At 42.0% G+C, this 16,056-nt stretch overlaps 1 protein-coding gene across 1 annotated transcript in view; it reads right to left on the bottom strand.

Annotated features, from left to right (window-relative positions):
* Positions 1-7,632: 7,632 nt before the first annotated feature.
* LOC143815679 (complement receptor type 1-like) overlaps positions 7,633-16,056 on the bottom strand; it is a 184,092-nt gene continuing 175,668 nt past the window's right edge. The window contains exons 23-26 of the mRNA XM_077295191.1: positions 14,278-14,469; positions 13,559-13,655; positions 11,288-11,367; positions 7,633-7,973 (exon numbers count right to left, since the gene is read on the bottom strand). Of these exons, the coding sequence (XP_077151306.1) occupies positions 7,768-7,973; positions 11,288-11,367; positions 13,559-13,655; positions 14,278-14,469 (575 nt within the window). The 3' untranslated portion in view covers positions 7,633-7,767. The remainder of the gene's footprint in view (positions 7,974-11,287; positions 11,368-13,558; positions 13,656-14,277; positions 14,470-16,056) is intronic.

Below are 16,056 nucleotides of genomic sequence, written 5' to 3'. Positions count from 1 at the left end.
GCAAATCAGGAGATATGGCCGACACGATTACTCCCTCTTTAAGAATACCAGCTGGCTCCGAGACTCCAGGAGAGTCAGGCACAAAGCTCCTAGAAAGAGCATCAGCCTTAACATTCTTCGAACCAGGCAGGTACGAGACCACAAAGTCAAAACGAGAGAAAAACAATGACCAACGAGCCTGTCTAGGATTCAGGCGCTTAGCAGACTCGAGATACATCAGATTTTTGTGATCAGTCAAGACCACCACACGATGCTTAGCGCCCTCGAGCCAATGACGCCACTCCTCAAATGCCCACTTCATGGCCAACAACTCCCGATTACCAACATCATAGTTCCGCTCAGCAGGCGAAAACTTCCTAGAGAAAAAAGCACATGGTCTCATCACAGAGCAACCAGAGCCTCTCTGCGACAAAACAGCCCCAGCACCGATCTCAGAAGCATCCACTTCAACCTGAAAGGGAAGTGAGACATCAGGCTGGCACAAAACAGACGCCGAAGTAAACCGGCGCTTCAGCTCCTGGAAGGCCTCCACGGCTGCAGGGGCCCAATTAGCCACATCAGAACCTTTCTTGGTCATATCTGTCAAAGGTTTAACAACGCTAGAAAAGTTAGCGATAAAGCGACGGTAGAAATTAGCAAACCCCAAGAACTTCTGAAGACTCTTAACAGACGTGGGCTGAGTCCAATCATGAATAGCTCGGACCTTGACTGGGTCCATCTCCACAGCAGAAGGGGAGAAAATAAAACCCAAAAAGGAAACCTTCTGCACTCCAAAGAGACACTTTGAGCCCTTCACAAACAAAGCATTATCACGCAAAACCTGAAACACCATCCTGACCTGCTTTACATGAGAATCCCAATCATCCGAGAAAACCAGAATATCATCCAGATAAACAATCATAAATTTATCCAGATACTTCCGGAAGATATCATGCATAAAGGACTGAAACACTGAAGGAGCATTAGAGAGCCCAAAGGGCATCCCCAAGTATTCAAAATGACCTTCGGGCGTATTGAATGCAGTTTTCCATTCATCTCCCTGCCTAATGCGCACAAGGTTGTACGCACCACGAAGATCTATCTTGGTGAACCACTTGGCACCCTTAATCCGAGCAAACAAGTCTGACAATAGTGGCAAAGGATACTGAAACTTAACAGTGATTTTATTCAGAAGCCGATAGTCTATACAAGGTCTCAAAGACCCGTCCTTCTTGGCCACAAAAAAGAATCCCGCACCAAGAGGGGAAGAGGATGGACGAATATGCCCCTTCTCCAAAGACTCCTTGACATAAGAACGCATCGCAGCATGTTCGGGTACAGACAAATTAAATAATCGTCCCTTAGGAAATTTACTGCCAGGAATCAAATCTATAGCGCAGTCACAGTCCCTATGAGGAGGAAGAGCACTGGACCTGGACTCACTGAATACATCCTGATAGTCACACAAATACTCAGGAACTTCTGAAGGAGTAGAAGTAGCAATAGACACCGGCGGAGAATCGCAATGAATTCCCTGACAACCCCAACTCGACACAGACATAGCCTTCCAATCCAAAACAGGATTATGGGTCTGTAACCATGGCAGACCTAACACGACCAAATCATTCATTTTATGCAGAACAAGAAAACGAATCACCTCCCGATGTTCAGGAGTCATGCACATGGTCACTTGTGTCCAAAACTGCGGTTTATTTTCCGCCAGTGGCGTAGCATCAATTCCTCTGAGAGGAATAGGAACTTTTAAAGGCTCCAGGACAAAACCACAGTGCTTGGCAAACGACAAGTCCATAAGACTCAGGGCAGCACCTGAATCCACAAACACCATAACAGGGTAGGAAGACAATGAACAAATTAAAGTCACAGACAAATTAAATTTAGGCTGCAAATTACCAATGGAGACAGGACTGACAACCTTGGTTAAGCGTTTAGAGCATGCTGATATAACATGTGTAGAATCACCACAGTAAAAACACAGCCCATTCTGTCGTCTATGATTTTGTCGTTCGGTTCTAGTCAGGATTCTATCACATTGCATTGCTGGATCGGGGTTTCTATCACATTGCATTGAAACAGGTGTCTGTTCAGACAACACTGCCAGAGGATTAGCGGATTTGCGCTCCCGCAAACGCCGATCAATCTGAATAGCCAGCGCCATAGAATCATTCAGACTTGTAGGAATTGTGAAACCCACCATCACATTCTTAATGGCTTCAGAAAGGCCATTTCTGAAATTTGCGGCCAGAGCACATTCATTCCATTGAGTAAGCACGGACCATTTCCGAAATTTTTGGCAATACACTTCGGCTTCATCCTGGCCCTGAGAGATAGCCAGTAGAGCTTTTTCTGCCTGAATTTCAAGATTAGGCTCCTCATAAAGCAATCCGAGCACCAGAAAAAACGCATCAACATCCGCCAATGCCGGATCTCCTGGCGCTAACGCGAAAGCCCAATCCTGAGGGTCGCCACGCAAAAAGGAGATAACAATTTTAACTTGCTGAGCTGAATCTCCAAACGAGGTTTCAAAGATAGAAACAATTTACAATTATTCCTAAAATTCCTAAATTTAAATCGATCTCCAGAGAACAGCTCAGGAATAGGTATCTTAGGCTCAGACATAGGACTGCTAACAACAAAATCCTGAATACTCTGCACTCGTGCAGCAAGCTGATCCACACTAGTAATCAAGGTCTGAACATTCATGTATGCAGCAAAGCTTACAGCCACTCTGAGAAAAAGGGGAAGGAAGAAAGAGGAGGAAAAAAAAAAAAAAACTCAGAACTCCTTTTCTTTTAATCCCACTTCTGCAATGTATTAACTATTAATGGCCTGGCATACTGTTATGAATCCCAATGGCAGGGGATCTGTGAGATTAAAGCAAGTCTGCAAACATAAATACCAGCTCATAGGGAAGTGGTAACTAGGCCGACCATATACCTGATCCTAGTGCAAACACTAACAGTAGCCGGGGAACGTGCCTACGTTAATCCTAGACGTCACGCGCCAGCCGGAGAACTAACTAACCCTATCAGGGAAAATAAGACCTCTCTCAGAGAAAAGACCCCAAAGTAATACAAGCCCCCAACAAATAATAACGGTGAGGCAAGAAGAAAAGACAAACGTAAGAATGAACTAGATTTTAGCAAAGAGAGGCCCACTGACTAAATAGCAGAAGATAGAAAGATGACTTATATGGTCAGCAAAAAACCCTGCAAAATATCCACGCTGAGTATCCAAGAACCCCCAAACCGACTGACGGTGAGGGGGGAGAATATCAGCCCCCTAGAGCTTCCAGCGATATCAGGAATCAAATTTTGTACAAGCTGGACAAAAATAAGAACAATGCAAATAAACAAAAATAAGAAAGCAGGACTTAGCTTATCTTGCAAAGAACCAGGACCTGAAGATAGGAGCAAACAGAAATGAACTGATTACAATGATGCCAGGCACTGGACTGAGAATCCAGGAAGTTTAAATAGCAACACCCCAGGCCTAACGAAGCAGGTGAGTACCAACCTGGTAAAAGACAATCAAGTGCCAAATCACTAGTGACCACAAGAGGGAGCCAAGAAGTATAGTTCACAACAGTTCAAGTGTCCTCACCTCCCATAAAGGGAAGCTCTGTTCAAGTATACTTATTGTTATTGCACTCAACAAAATTGTATGTCTTTTTGCTAACCTGTATTGTTGTTTTCTTCCCAGTCCCGGAGTACTGGATTTAACCGGGGGGGGAGTGCAGCGCCCCAGAGTCCTGGTCGTTGCAGTACTGTGGTTCCGCCACTAAGGGGAGCTATAGTACGTCTGATGGCACTGAAGGAGTTCATCTGGACAGGTATCACAGACACCAATACATTTCACAGCCGGGCCACCAGGGGGAGCTAAGGGTTCTATTTATTAGGCCACTCCCCACCATTGTGGGTAAACTGGGGGTCAGGCAGGAAGTTAGATCAGAAAGCTGACTGGGTTGGAACCAGGCAACACCTTGTGGTAGAGGGTGTTGTGGGAGAAGATTCGGTAGGGTCCCTGTCAGGGGTGGGATCCTGACAGAGGCCTGGCAACTTGAGCGAACGTAACGGGACCGTGCCTGCTCAGCATAGCGGCGGTGCCCAAGAAGGGATTGGAAGCGAGATAGATTGTGCTGAGTGAGAAACGAGATCAAAGCAAGAAGGAGAATACCAGTAGGAGTCGTGCTGTGAGACCGAGGCAACATCCTACTGAGGCGCACAACCGGCGGCTGGAACGCCGAGGGAGTATTACAATATTCAGCTTCAGGCAATACTCTAAACCAACGGCAGGACAGTCAGTCTAAGGCGGGCTGTCTCGCCTAAATCACCTATGCAGTCTTGGGGGGCAACTTGTGGAGAGGGGCGACTCTAGGGTCCCGGAAGAGCTCCGAGCCTACCCGTCATACGGGTGCCGTTCAAACCGTAACATCAGGGAGGGACGGAGGATTAGCAGAACATCATCTAATCGAGTTGTGAGGGAACTTAAGAAACAGACACAACAGTTGTGGGGACTTTCCGTAAGCACAGCAGGGAAGGACCACAACACATAGCGCTAGCAGGAAGGCACAGATTTCCACCTGTTAAGAGAACTCTGGAGGTGCCATTGGACCGGCCGGACTTGCGCAGCCTGGTTATCCAGATTCCGGACTGAGGACCCAGAGATCTTCAGTAAAGAGGTAAAGAGACTGCAACCTGGTGTCCTCGTTATTTACTGCACCGCACCACTACAGCATCACCACCACCATCATCTATCCACATCTATTACTGTACGCCCCTCAGCAGGGTCACGGACCGGGTCTAGCCACCGTGACAACCCCAGAGCAGAGACTCGGAGGCCCGGTACCGGGTACCCCTCGGCCCTGCGGCAGTGGGGGCGCTACATTAAGAATTTTTTTTTGCCTGTATAACTCCTGTATAAGGCAATATTTAAAATGGATTTAAAAAAATATATATAATTTAAGTAAACCTAAATTACTTTATTATTAAAAAATATGAAATATCAATGCAATTTATGATGGAAGCAAGAACTGCTAAAAATAATGGACTAAGGTACATCCTGTATTAGACAAAAAGACATAAAGAAGGGCCTCATACTTATTCTGTTCAAATTGTCATGTATTGGCACTCCTAGACTCATAAAGGCTATGCACTTTGGAGGGTTATAGACCAAAGAAATATACTCCAGACCATGGAATAGTCTATGGGTGAGCAATATAATACTGACATGGGTATGTCCACACTTTGAGTAAAATTTTTGCGCCATTTCTGCATCTCTTGGCAGGAAAAACGCAGCTGCAAAAATTAGCCTTTTTGGTGTGTTTTTTTATGCATTTTTGGTTGATTTTCAGTTAAGTCAGTGGTGAAAAACGCAGGGCAAAAATGCTCTTTGTCATGAGGTGCCATGCTGAACCTCCAGTGACCAGTATGAGAGAGTGTGAGAGCGATAACAGCAAATTTTACACTCCTGCTCCCTATTCACAAGAGACCTTGTAACACTAATGAGTCACATGACACCTGATATGGTAAATGGCTAATTTGGTAATTTTCACTTCGGGGTGTAATCACTTTTGTTGCTAGCGGTTTAGACATTAATGGTTGTGTGTTGAGTCATTTAAAGGGCACACTAAATGTAATTTATTATACAACCTGTTTATTAATGACTTTACACAGTATCAAAGTGTCATATCTTCAGTGTTGTTCCATGAAAAGATATAATAAAATATTTACAAAAATGTAAGGTGTGACAGAACCACTAGCTTTGTAGAGGAAGGGAGGTACATGACACTGCTTATGCAGTGGTCAGTGATGTGAAACCAGAGTGTTTTGTGCTTCCTGCACACTAGGTGCTGAGAGGCCATGTACAGAGTTTAATGGGCAGGTTTCATGTGAGCACCCGCAGTGCAGGCGGGAGGGGTGCTCACCATACCCCTTTCCCTGCAGGACCTGCAGGTGTTTGAGGACCTGCAGTGATGTCATGGTCACGTGACTAGTACATGTGATATATACCTGGACCTGTGGTTCGGTCTGTGTATGGAGCTGTGGGGAGATTCTGTACTTCCCACAGAAGTTGAGGACTGAAAGTGTTTTTTTCCTTACAGTGTGTGGGAGTACCACGTACAAAGGAGGACTGAACTGTATGTGATGACTTTTGTTTTTGTTTTTCTGTCGTGCCCGGAGGGCTGTGTTTTGTTTTCAACACCGTAGCTTATGCTGCATATAATAAACCTACTGGTGTCTTATGTTCACATGCTCCTGAGTCTACCTGAAGGCTTGTACACAGAGGAGTGTAATCACTTTTGTGATATACTGTATATTGTGGGGCTGGTGAAATTTAAAAGCCGCTGTTAGAGATTAGCAGCAGCAGCTAAAGTGCTAACAGCAGCAATCAGAGCTCAGCTGTAGCCACTGCCGCAGGGGAAATATGCCGGCTATGTAACATAACCTGAATCCACTGCATGTTCCTCTCTACATATGCTGACCACAACACTGATGAACATATCTGGCATTTTGTGCAAAGGGTTTAAAATACCACTAGATTTTCATTGTGATTGCCAAGTGGTTTCACTTGGCTAATTTTTACCATGTTACCTTGTTGCCACCCTGTGTTTAATTTTCGATACTACATCAGCACTTTACTAAATAGCAAGTTATACTTGATATTTTCTGCAATGTCACAAATGATATAAAAAGTATATTTTTCCAATTTTAGGATTTTTAAACACTTTTTTTTTGTAAAAAAAAATTTGTAATTGAAAATGAGGTTTAAAATGTTTGTTTTTTAAAACTGGGACCCCATTTGGAGCTCTGCATGCAGACTTCAAATCCGATATTGCAAACCAGATAATATAATGGAAGTTAAAGAGCAACTAATCAATTATAATTGACCAATTGTTTATAATTTTTAGACCCAATAATTGTCTGTAGATCAGTGGGGATCCAGGTCCTAAGATCCCCACCAATCAGTCAAAAGAATGCTGAGAAATTCATATCTCCTGCCTGAGCAAGTGCTCAGAGTAGAAGACAGATTCAATTGAAAGCCTATATCTTAAGGCTGGCATTTCATACGCCAGTGTTAATGATGGGCGTGTAGGAGTAAGGCGCACCTAATTCATTAAGAAGCGCACACCACTTAATGGATTACGCGCATCTTATCAGTTGCGTGCGCCTCTTTGCTGGAGTAACATTTCTGGGGTAGTGTACACTGGGCAGGTGTTGTTATGCCTCATCCCTCACCAGTTCCTCCCCACCTCTGCTCACTTTGGCAGAGTTGGGCGAAAGTGGTATGGAAACATCAATAGTTGTAATATTTTTGCACAATTTTGCGACTTTTAAAAATGTTTTATGCCAGAATTCTGGCTTAAGCATTATGTTACATCGGGGCCTAATACTTTCTATTCAGTCCTTACCTTGTCCTGGTCACTCATTCAAGCAGGAGTTTAGAACTTCTGCCTATCCTGAGTTGTGCATTTCTCTACAGCCTTTCAATAACTTCAGTGATTGCGGGGGGTATCAGGACCTTAAAAAGTCCTTAAAATATATAAATAGCTGAAAATTTTTGCAACTCTTTAAAATAAAGGAGTAAGTAATATGGTGCGTTAGGCTTTATATACAAAAGAAAAATCAACATTCATCATTTGAGTAAATGAGTTTATTGGGTTATATTTATATATATATGTTATATATTTTTTTGAAACGAGTTTACATAACACTGCATAGCTAATCAATTTAACTGTAATCTTATTGCATTAAAGCATCTTATAAAGAATCAGCTCTTTTGGTTCTTCTTATCTGATGTGGAACTGATTTGAACAGTAGCATTATTTAGCTTTTTCTTAATTTCATTGTCCAATTTCAAGTTTTCAATTTGATGATAGAGGTACTGCACCTGAAGATACTTAATCCATTCATCTGGAGTAGATGTACATTTGCGAGCTTCTTCTTGCAATTCCCAGATTTGATCACACACAGGTTCTATGAAACAAGAATATCAATTACACCAGTCTATATACATATATAGAAGTAATGTATTCACTATATGTTTTCACCATCGTGCTCTTTTTTCTATTTAATCTTTCATATAGTTTAAATTCTTAAAATTTTACAACAGTTACTTGAGGCTTACCAAAAAGTCTATAGTTTTACTTCATTGCTGAAGATTATGCTGTCCTGTATGGAAGGGACTTTTTTGCATAAAAGAGGGAAAAAATATTGAAGAGGAAACTTGGGAAGCTGCAGAATGAGCTAGTGATGTTGCATGTTCCAGAGATATCCTAGACTATGGCCCCAATTAATCAAAAGTATATACTCCAAAAATCTTGTTTAAAACACTTTGATAAGTTTCAAAATTTTTGCACAATATGAGTATGCACAAAAATTGTGTGACTTTTGCCATTTTGATGACCGTTTTGGCCAGCCCTGCAAAAATGGGTGGAATTAGGGTGGGATGAGGGCGCGACAGGGAGTGGTGATGCCTGCTCATCTAATTCATGACGTGCTCTATGTTATAAATCTTCAGTAAGTTTGGTTTGGGGTCAGAACGTTTTTGACTTCCTATAGAAACTTGTGAAGGGCTAATGATGAGTATGAGGTGCCACTTTTATGTTCCCTCTTTTTAGATAAGGATGCAGCATGTTGGGGGAATTCTGTGGATATTGATTTACAGTGCTTTATATTACAATGGCCATGTTACACTTTCATATCATCTTTTGCAATATAGCCCAGAGTCCATAAAACTTATTTCCTCTATTTGAGCTCCTTGCAATTGTCTTATTTTGCAAAAAAAGAAAAAAATAATAGCTTTCGAGTCCTGCAAAAAGATGATCCTTTGGCTTTTCCTGGGTCCATTTCTAAAATCTGGTGCACAAGTTATCCATGTGCTAGATCCAGAAGCACTGATGGCATTAGTTCTGAATGTGGTCTGCTAGAATGTCAAGTGCTAGAGATGAGCGAATCTTTTGAAATTCAAATTCGCTGACTTTACCTAATTTTTCCCCCAAAATTTGATTTCCGCTGAATAACTTTGCCAGGAATCTTAACACTGCAAATTCTCTAATTGTTCTTAAAATATATGTATAATACTTGGAAGGTCTCCTAGGACTGTATTAAACCCCTTTTGAGCTCTTTGGCCCTTGGCCACTTGAGAGGAAAAATAACTTTTATTTTCTTTCCTCCATAGTCTTCCGGCCTTCTATGAGCATAAGCATGAAGTGCCTTCTGATCAAAACTCCCATAAAAGTATGAAGGGTACCCATAAATTACCAAGTAAAAAAAAGGCACAATCTATACACTGCTCAAAAAAATAAAGGGAACACTTAAACAACACAACATAATTCCAAGTCAACACAATGTAACTCCTGCTGTTATGCAAATGAAACAGACAACACATAGAAATAATAGACTATTAGCAAGACAACCTCTATAAAGAAGTGGTTCTGCACTGGGTGACCACAGACCATTTCTCAGTTATCATTCTTTTTATCTGTTATTTTGGTCACCTTTGCATTTTGTCATTGCTCACACCAGTAGAGGTACTGTACAGTAGCATAAGGCCACCTCCTGTCGCCTCCAACTCAAAAATATTGCCAGAATCCCTCCCTTCCTAACCCCACAATCTACTAAAACTCTTGTGCATGCCCTCATCATCTCCTGCCTCGATTAATGCAACACCCTCCTCTGTGGCCTCCCCGCTAAACTCCCTTGCACCACTCCAGTCTGTCCTCAACTCTGCTGCATGGCTAATCCACCTCTCTCCACGCTATTCCCCTGCTTCTCCCCTCTGCAAATCTCTCCACTGGCTCCCAATTCCCCAACGAAGCCAGTTCAAACTACTAACACTAATCTACAAAGCCATCCACAACCTGTCCCCTCTCTATATCTCTGAACTAATCTCCCACTATCTTCCCTCAAGCAATCTTCGATCCTCCTAAGACCTCCTACTCTCCTCCGCACTTATTCGTTCCTCACACAACTGCCTCCAAGATTTCTCCCGAATATCCCACATCCTCTGGAATTCCACGCCTCAACACATCCGATTATCCACCACCCTAGGATCCTTCAGACGGAACCTGAAAACCCATCTCTTCAGGAAAGCCTACAGCCTGCAATAACCATTCTGCCACCTCACCAACCACCCGAGCTGCCGCCTCACGAACCACCGAGCTGCCGCCTCAACACCACCAGAGCTGCCGCATCCCCGACCTTCTGTCTCTTCCCCAGTATCCCGTAGAATGTAAGTCGGCAAGGACAGGGTCCTCTCTCCTTTGTACTCATCTGTCATCATAAATTTGTGTACTGTAAATGATATCAATAACCCTGTATGTAACCCCTTTCTCATGTACAGCACCATGGAATTAATGGTGCTATATAAATAAATAGATAATAATAATAATAATAAGGCAGTGTCTACAACCCACATGAGTTGTTCAGGTAATGCAGTTCATCCAGGATGGCACATCACTGCAAGCTGTGGCATGAAGTGTAGCTGTGTCTGTCAGCACAATGTCCAGAGCATGGAGCAGATACCAGGTGACAGGCCAGTACACCATGAGACATGGAAGGGGCCATAGCAGGGCAACAACCCAGCAGCAGGACCGCTACCTCTCCTTTGTGCAAGGAGGAACAGAAGGAGCAGTGCCAGAGTCCTGCAAAATGACCTCCAGTAGGCCACTAACATCCATGTGTCTGCTCAAACTGTCAGAAACAGACTATGTGAAGGTGGTATGAGGTCCTGACGTCCACAATTGGGTGTTGAGCTTAGAGCCCAACACCACTGGAGGCACCGCATGTGCAGATTGAGATCTCGGGAGACGAGATCTCGGCGCCGAGGTCTCAGTCTGCGCATGCGCCGCCTCTGGTGGCTATTTTCCTGTAGGTCACCACATTACAGCAGTGGAAGTATGGGGGCTCCGGATTTTCACAAAATGTTGGTGGAGCCCCCGCACCACCGAGCATCTCCAAAACTGCCGTGCACCAGCCTGGGATGGATGTGTTGGGACTCCGGGCTTTCACAAAATGTCGGAGGAGCCCCCATACCACCGAATCTGCCGCACCAGCCTGGGATGAGTCGGATCATAGCCAGACCAGTGAACACCTCCTGTGACCCCGCTCCACTAGTGCTCCCAATCACACCCTACAACCCGGAAAGCTGAATTCAGACTATAAGATGGACCCTCATCTGACGTATCAATTTTTTCCCTATTTTTCTTCTGAAAATTTGGGGTTCCTCTTATGGTCTGATGCGTCTTATAGTCCGAAAAATATGGTCAATGTCATTGTTGGTACTTTACCTTTGCACACTGGGGGTTTACCACTCCAAGTTCCATCTGCTTGACATTCTCTGTAATTTCTTTTTGATATCATCGAATATCTTGAATATGAATAACAATAAGAGAAAGTAATCTTAATAACATATTTGATTTTAAAAAATAGTTTTCAGAGGAACAGCGGCACTGAGGAAAACACAGACTCAAATGAGTATTTCCATGGCTATTCATGTCTTCCTATCTAAATGTGACAGACAGAAGTGCCTTGAATTATGGAAACAGCCAAGCTGGCTGTGCTACCCTGTTTCCTTTACTTAAATGGAAGTGAACGGAAGTCACTAAAAATATATAGTACTAAGAGCTAAGCTGTTTCCATAAGGTCTTATTCACACGTTTAGCATTTTTCATCAGTTTTTGTATGTCAAAACCAGGAGTGGAACATACAGAAAAAACTATATTTGAAAGATTGACTCCTGTTTTGGATTTTAAAAATGCCTAATTGTAATCCTGGCCAGTGGCCACCTCTGAGACTACTTAATTTACTGATTTCTTAAAAAAAAAATGGCCTGGGTAAAACTGTCTGTCCAACAGAAAACCTTGCCTTGTTGCCCATGGCAATCAATGAAATTGCAGAGTTTATTTTTACAGAACAGTTAAAACAACAAGTAATCTTTTGGAAATTTGTGGATACTTAAAAGGATTATGTCACCATTTTTTTGCAGCATAATGTAGGGGCGGAGACCCTGATTCCATCAATGTATCACTTACTGGGCTGCCTTCTGCAGTTTTGATAAAATCACATCTACATATCTACCAGCTTGCTTAATGTTGAACACTATATGACCCAGCGCATACCACTGATTAGCAATTTTCTGCCTACGCATAGTGTACACAGAAAGTTGTCAAATAGCTAGAATCAGGGTTAAATAGTTAAACAGCTGGAATCAGGGTCTCTGCCCCTTCATTATGCTGCTCTCAGATTTGGGTAGTAAAAAATTCCCTTTAACTATTTTAGTTAAAAACTACGAGACCTATAGCTTTTTATTTTTCTCTTACGGGGCTCTGTTAGGTCTGTTTTTTTTGTTTGGGAAGCTGTAGTTTTAATGGTACCACTTTTGAATACATGTAATGTTTCTATCACATTTAACTGCATTTTTGTAGAAAGTACAGCAAGACAAATAAATTGTAGCTTTTGAGCTTTCTCTCTTTATAATGTTCACCATATGAGTTAAACAGTATAATGTCTTGATAGATCAAACTTTTCCAAATGTGAATACAATAAATATGTCTATTATTTTATTTTTTTAAATGTCTGTATTTGTAAGTGGGGAAAAGGTGTTTGATTCATTCTTTACATTTTATTTTAATATTTGTAGAAACTTTATAAATTATAAACTATAAACTTTTTCTTTTTACTACTCCCCAGGAACTTGAACCTGATATTGTTTCATCACTTATATTACCATACTGTAGTATTGCAGTAGACAGTCCTAATATCATGCCTGATGAAGAGACCTAAGTAGTATTGAAAGCTTGCTTTGTAACATCACACATTTTACTTTTGCTAGCCATTAAAAGGTATCATAACCACAAGATTATTATTTTGTTTCTCCCACTGAGAATCAATATTTTGTCACGGACTGGAAACAGTATTTAAAGGGAACCTGTCAGCAGGTGGGTCTCTCTGACCTTTCCCAGCGCCTGCACACTGCAGTAATTTGGTCTGCTCTCAACAGGGCAGATAAGTACGCCTGCATAGGATCCGCGATGCCGGGAAGCAATGAAGCAGCAGGAAGGCGGCATCGCAAGAAGATGAGAGGCGCCGAACTTGGACCTGCAACATCCATCGGACTGGACTGCCCCCCCAGGTGAGTATAATAAAACTTATTTTTCTTATCTTTCAGGTCGGACCGGGGGCTTATCTACAGCTTTATAGAATGCTGTAGATATGCCCTGAAAGGCAGTGGCCATATCTTATATTGGCCAAAACTGCTGACAGGTTCCCTTTAAGGGGCTAAAAACATTGATCAGTGCCAACTTCAATTGAAGCTAAGAGTTAGATGCCATCTGTGCAACAAAGTCGGCATCTGCCCTCTGTGAGCGCACAGCTCCTGAGACTGCTCCACACATTGCAATCCACTCCATGATGGAGCGTTAAGAGGTTATATGTTGTGATAAGCCAATCTGCTGTTTTACATACTGTATATTAATAATTCTACATTGTAATAGTTTTTGATACAAAGTAAATTATCAGTTGTCTCTTGAAAAACTGTGACTTCTCTAATGCCAACCTACCCTGGATTACAAGTGTAGTTGACTCTTGAACCAAAAGAGAAGTGGTCATATTGCATCTCTCCATTATCTATTTGTCCTGGGTGGCCACATGATATTGCTGCATGGAAAAAAGAAAAGTTATTTTTGGACCTTACTTTTTTAAAAGACTTATACAAAACTTTCAAAAACAGAAAGAGACTTTAGAAAACATAAAATATTTACCCCCCATACACATTAGATTAATGTGTCGGGTGTCAGCTGTGAGAATTAGCTGACACCTGGCCGTGATTAGCCGCTCTCCCCCGTGAGCACGGCTGATCGCCTATGACGTATTATTCCATCCATGGGAATTAAGTCCCAGGTCACATGGACGGAATAGTATGTCCAATGCCAGAAAGGGTTTAATCAACTTTTTATCAGAAAATGTGGATTTTTCTTCATTTTCTCTGAATTTTTGAATACTTAAAAACATTTTTTATTTTTTTCACAATATTTATTAGTCTCCCAGGGGGACTTGAACACCCGATTTTTTTATTTGCATACATAATGCCACGCACTATTTATGTAGTGTAGAGCATTATTCAGCCTATGAATGTTATACTGGCAGACAGCCTAATAGTATGTCTTGTGCATTGTGCATCACCACCAGAGCTTGTAACAGCTGGTCAGTGGGAGACCCAATTGTTGGTCCTCCGCAGATCTTATATTGATGTCCTGCACAGTTGTAGAAATAAACTTACCTCTGCAGAATATGTCATACTGTGACCATTTGAGGTTTTCAAGACAAGTAATTTTATTATTTGAGCCACTAACGGGAACAAAACCTGGACGACATTTGTACTGCAAGCTTTCTTCCCTATCAGCATACTCGGGGTTGCTAACTTCTATATCCACCGCTGCAAAGGGAAGTTCAGGAGGGGATGTGCAGGCATCTGCAAAAAAAAAAGTAACAGGAGTTAATTCATTATTGAGATCAAAATTCAGCAGTTTTACATTGTGTCATAATCATTACAGTATTAGTATATATAACAAACTTCGTTTTTACCTAATGTGTGTTTTTGATGTTTTTTTCTGCTGCTAAGAGACCAAAAACCTATTTAAAAAAAGACTATTATCTCATCTCTTTACACATCGAACTGTACATAGTGGTTCATGTACATTATAAAATGGGTCTGTTACCAGATCCGAACTATGTACACTACTAAATAGATCTCTTAAGCCGAATAAAAATGTTGTATTTCCTCTAATAATAAACTATTAACAATTTTATAGAACAACTAGATGGAGGCCTGATGCTATCGCATTGGGAGGGTGGTAATGTCATGATGGGGGCAGGCTTTGCAGCGTTGAAAATCTCTCCTCCCATGTGCTCACCCACCTATCTACTCTCTCTTTCCCCATGTGCTGACTTCTCCCGTCTGTGCTCTGTTCTTTGACCTGTCTACCCCATGTGCTATATCCCCCTTGTCTGCTGTCTCTCTCCTTCCTGTGCTGTGTTCTCCCCTCATGTGCTGTCCCGTTTGAGCTGTCTCCCCCCTGTGCTCTGTCTCTCTCACCCCTGTGCGCTTTCTCTCTCCCCCATCTGTTGTCTTCTCCTCTCATGTCATCTCTTCTTTGATCTGTGTACCCCATGTGCTCTCCAAACAAATATTAATCTCCAAACAGACGGTGAGATGTTGCTCAGATGACATAGATATTGCTTAGGTAAATAACATGCCCAGCATTTTACTTCCATCAAAGATAAATTCCTTTTGGTTGATATTAGATGAGTATTTGAGGCATTCCTGAGGCATAAGTATTGTGACATCCAAAGGTATCAGGATATATTATCATTAATGTTATTCCCTCTCACCTCTGTATTTTGATATTTTATATACATTTGTTGAGGCATCAGTATTGAATGAGTTTTTGAGGCATAAGCATTGATTTTCATCAATGCTTATGCCTCAAAAACTTTTTACCTCTACATGTTGACACTGGATGTATTTTTGAGGCATTCTACAGGCATCAACATTGAGGTAGTTTGAGGGAAGAGCTTTTGATTTTCATTAAGATAAAATCTTTTCACCTCTGCAATTTTGATTGTACATGTGTATTTGTTTACTAGGGTTATATAGGGAGAGCGGAAGCACCATATCATCAACTTTAACTAAAATGCCAACCTCCGCTGGTAGGCAGGAAATGAGTGTTTAAGGGATTCATTAGGGTTTATTAGCCTTAATTATGGGACCCAGTACAGAAGGAACTGGTTTTGTTTTTGCACATTGTCACTTAATGCACTTTATTATGAAAACAGTCTAGCACACTCCATTGGGTTTACCGTTAAGGCTGTATCTGTATTACCCTTTGATTGAATGTTTGCCCTGAGATCTATATAAGCAATTATAAGGGACTTCCAGGGCTTAGGAAAGACAGCCATCTTGGAGCGGGGGCTCCACTGCCGTTCACATATAGGGTGCCAGCCTCCGCTGTTAGGCAATGACAGACCAGGAGTTTCATAAGGCAAACGAGAACTACCC

The sequence above is a fragment of the Ranitomeya variabilis genome, chromosome 3 (genome assembly GCF_051348905.1).
Source record: "Ranitomeya variabilis isolate aRanVar5 chromosome 3, aRanVar5.hap1, whole genome shotgun sequence".
Classification (NCBI taxonomy): Eukaryota; Metazoa; Chordata; class Amphibia; order Anura; family Dendrobatidae; genus Ranitomeya; species Ranitomeya variabilis.
Note: the sequence above shows the minus strand (reverse complement) of the source record. Positions and strands in the feature narration are given on the sequence as shown.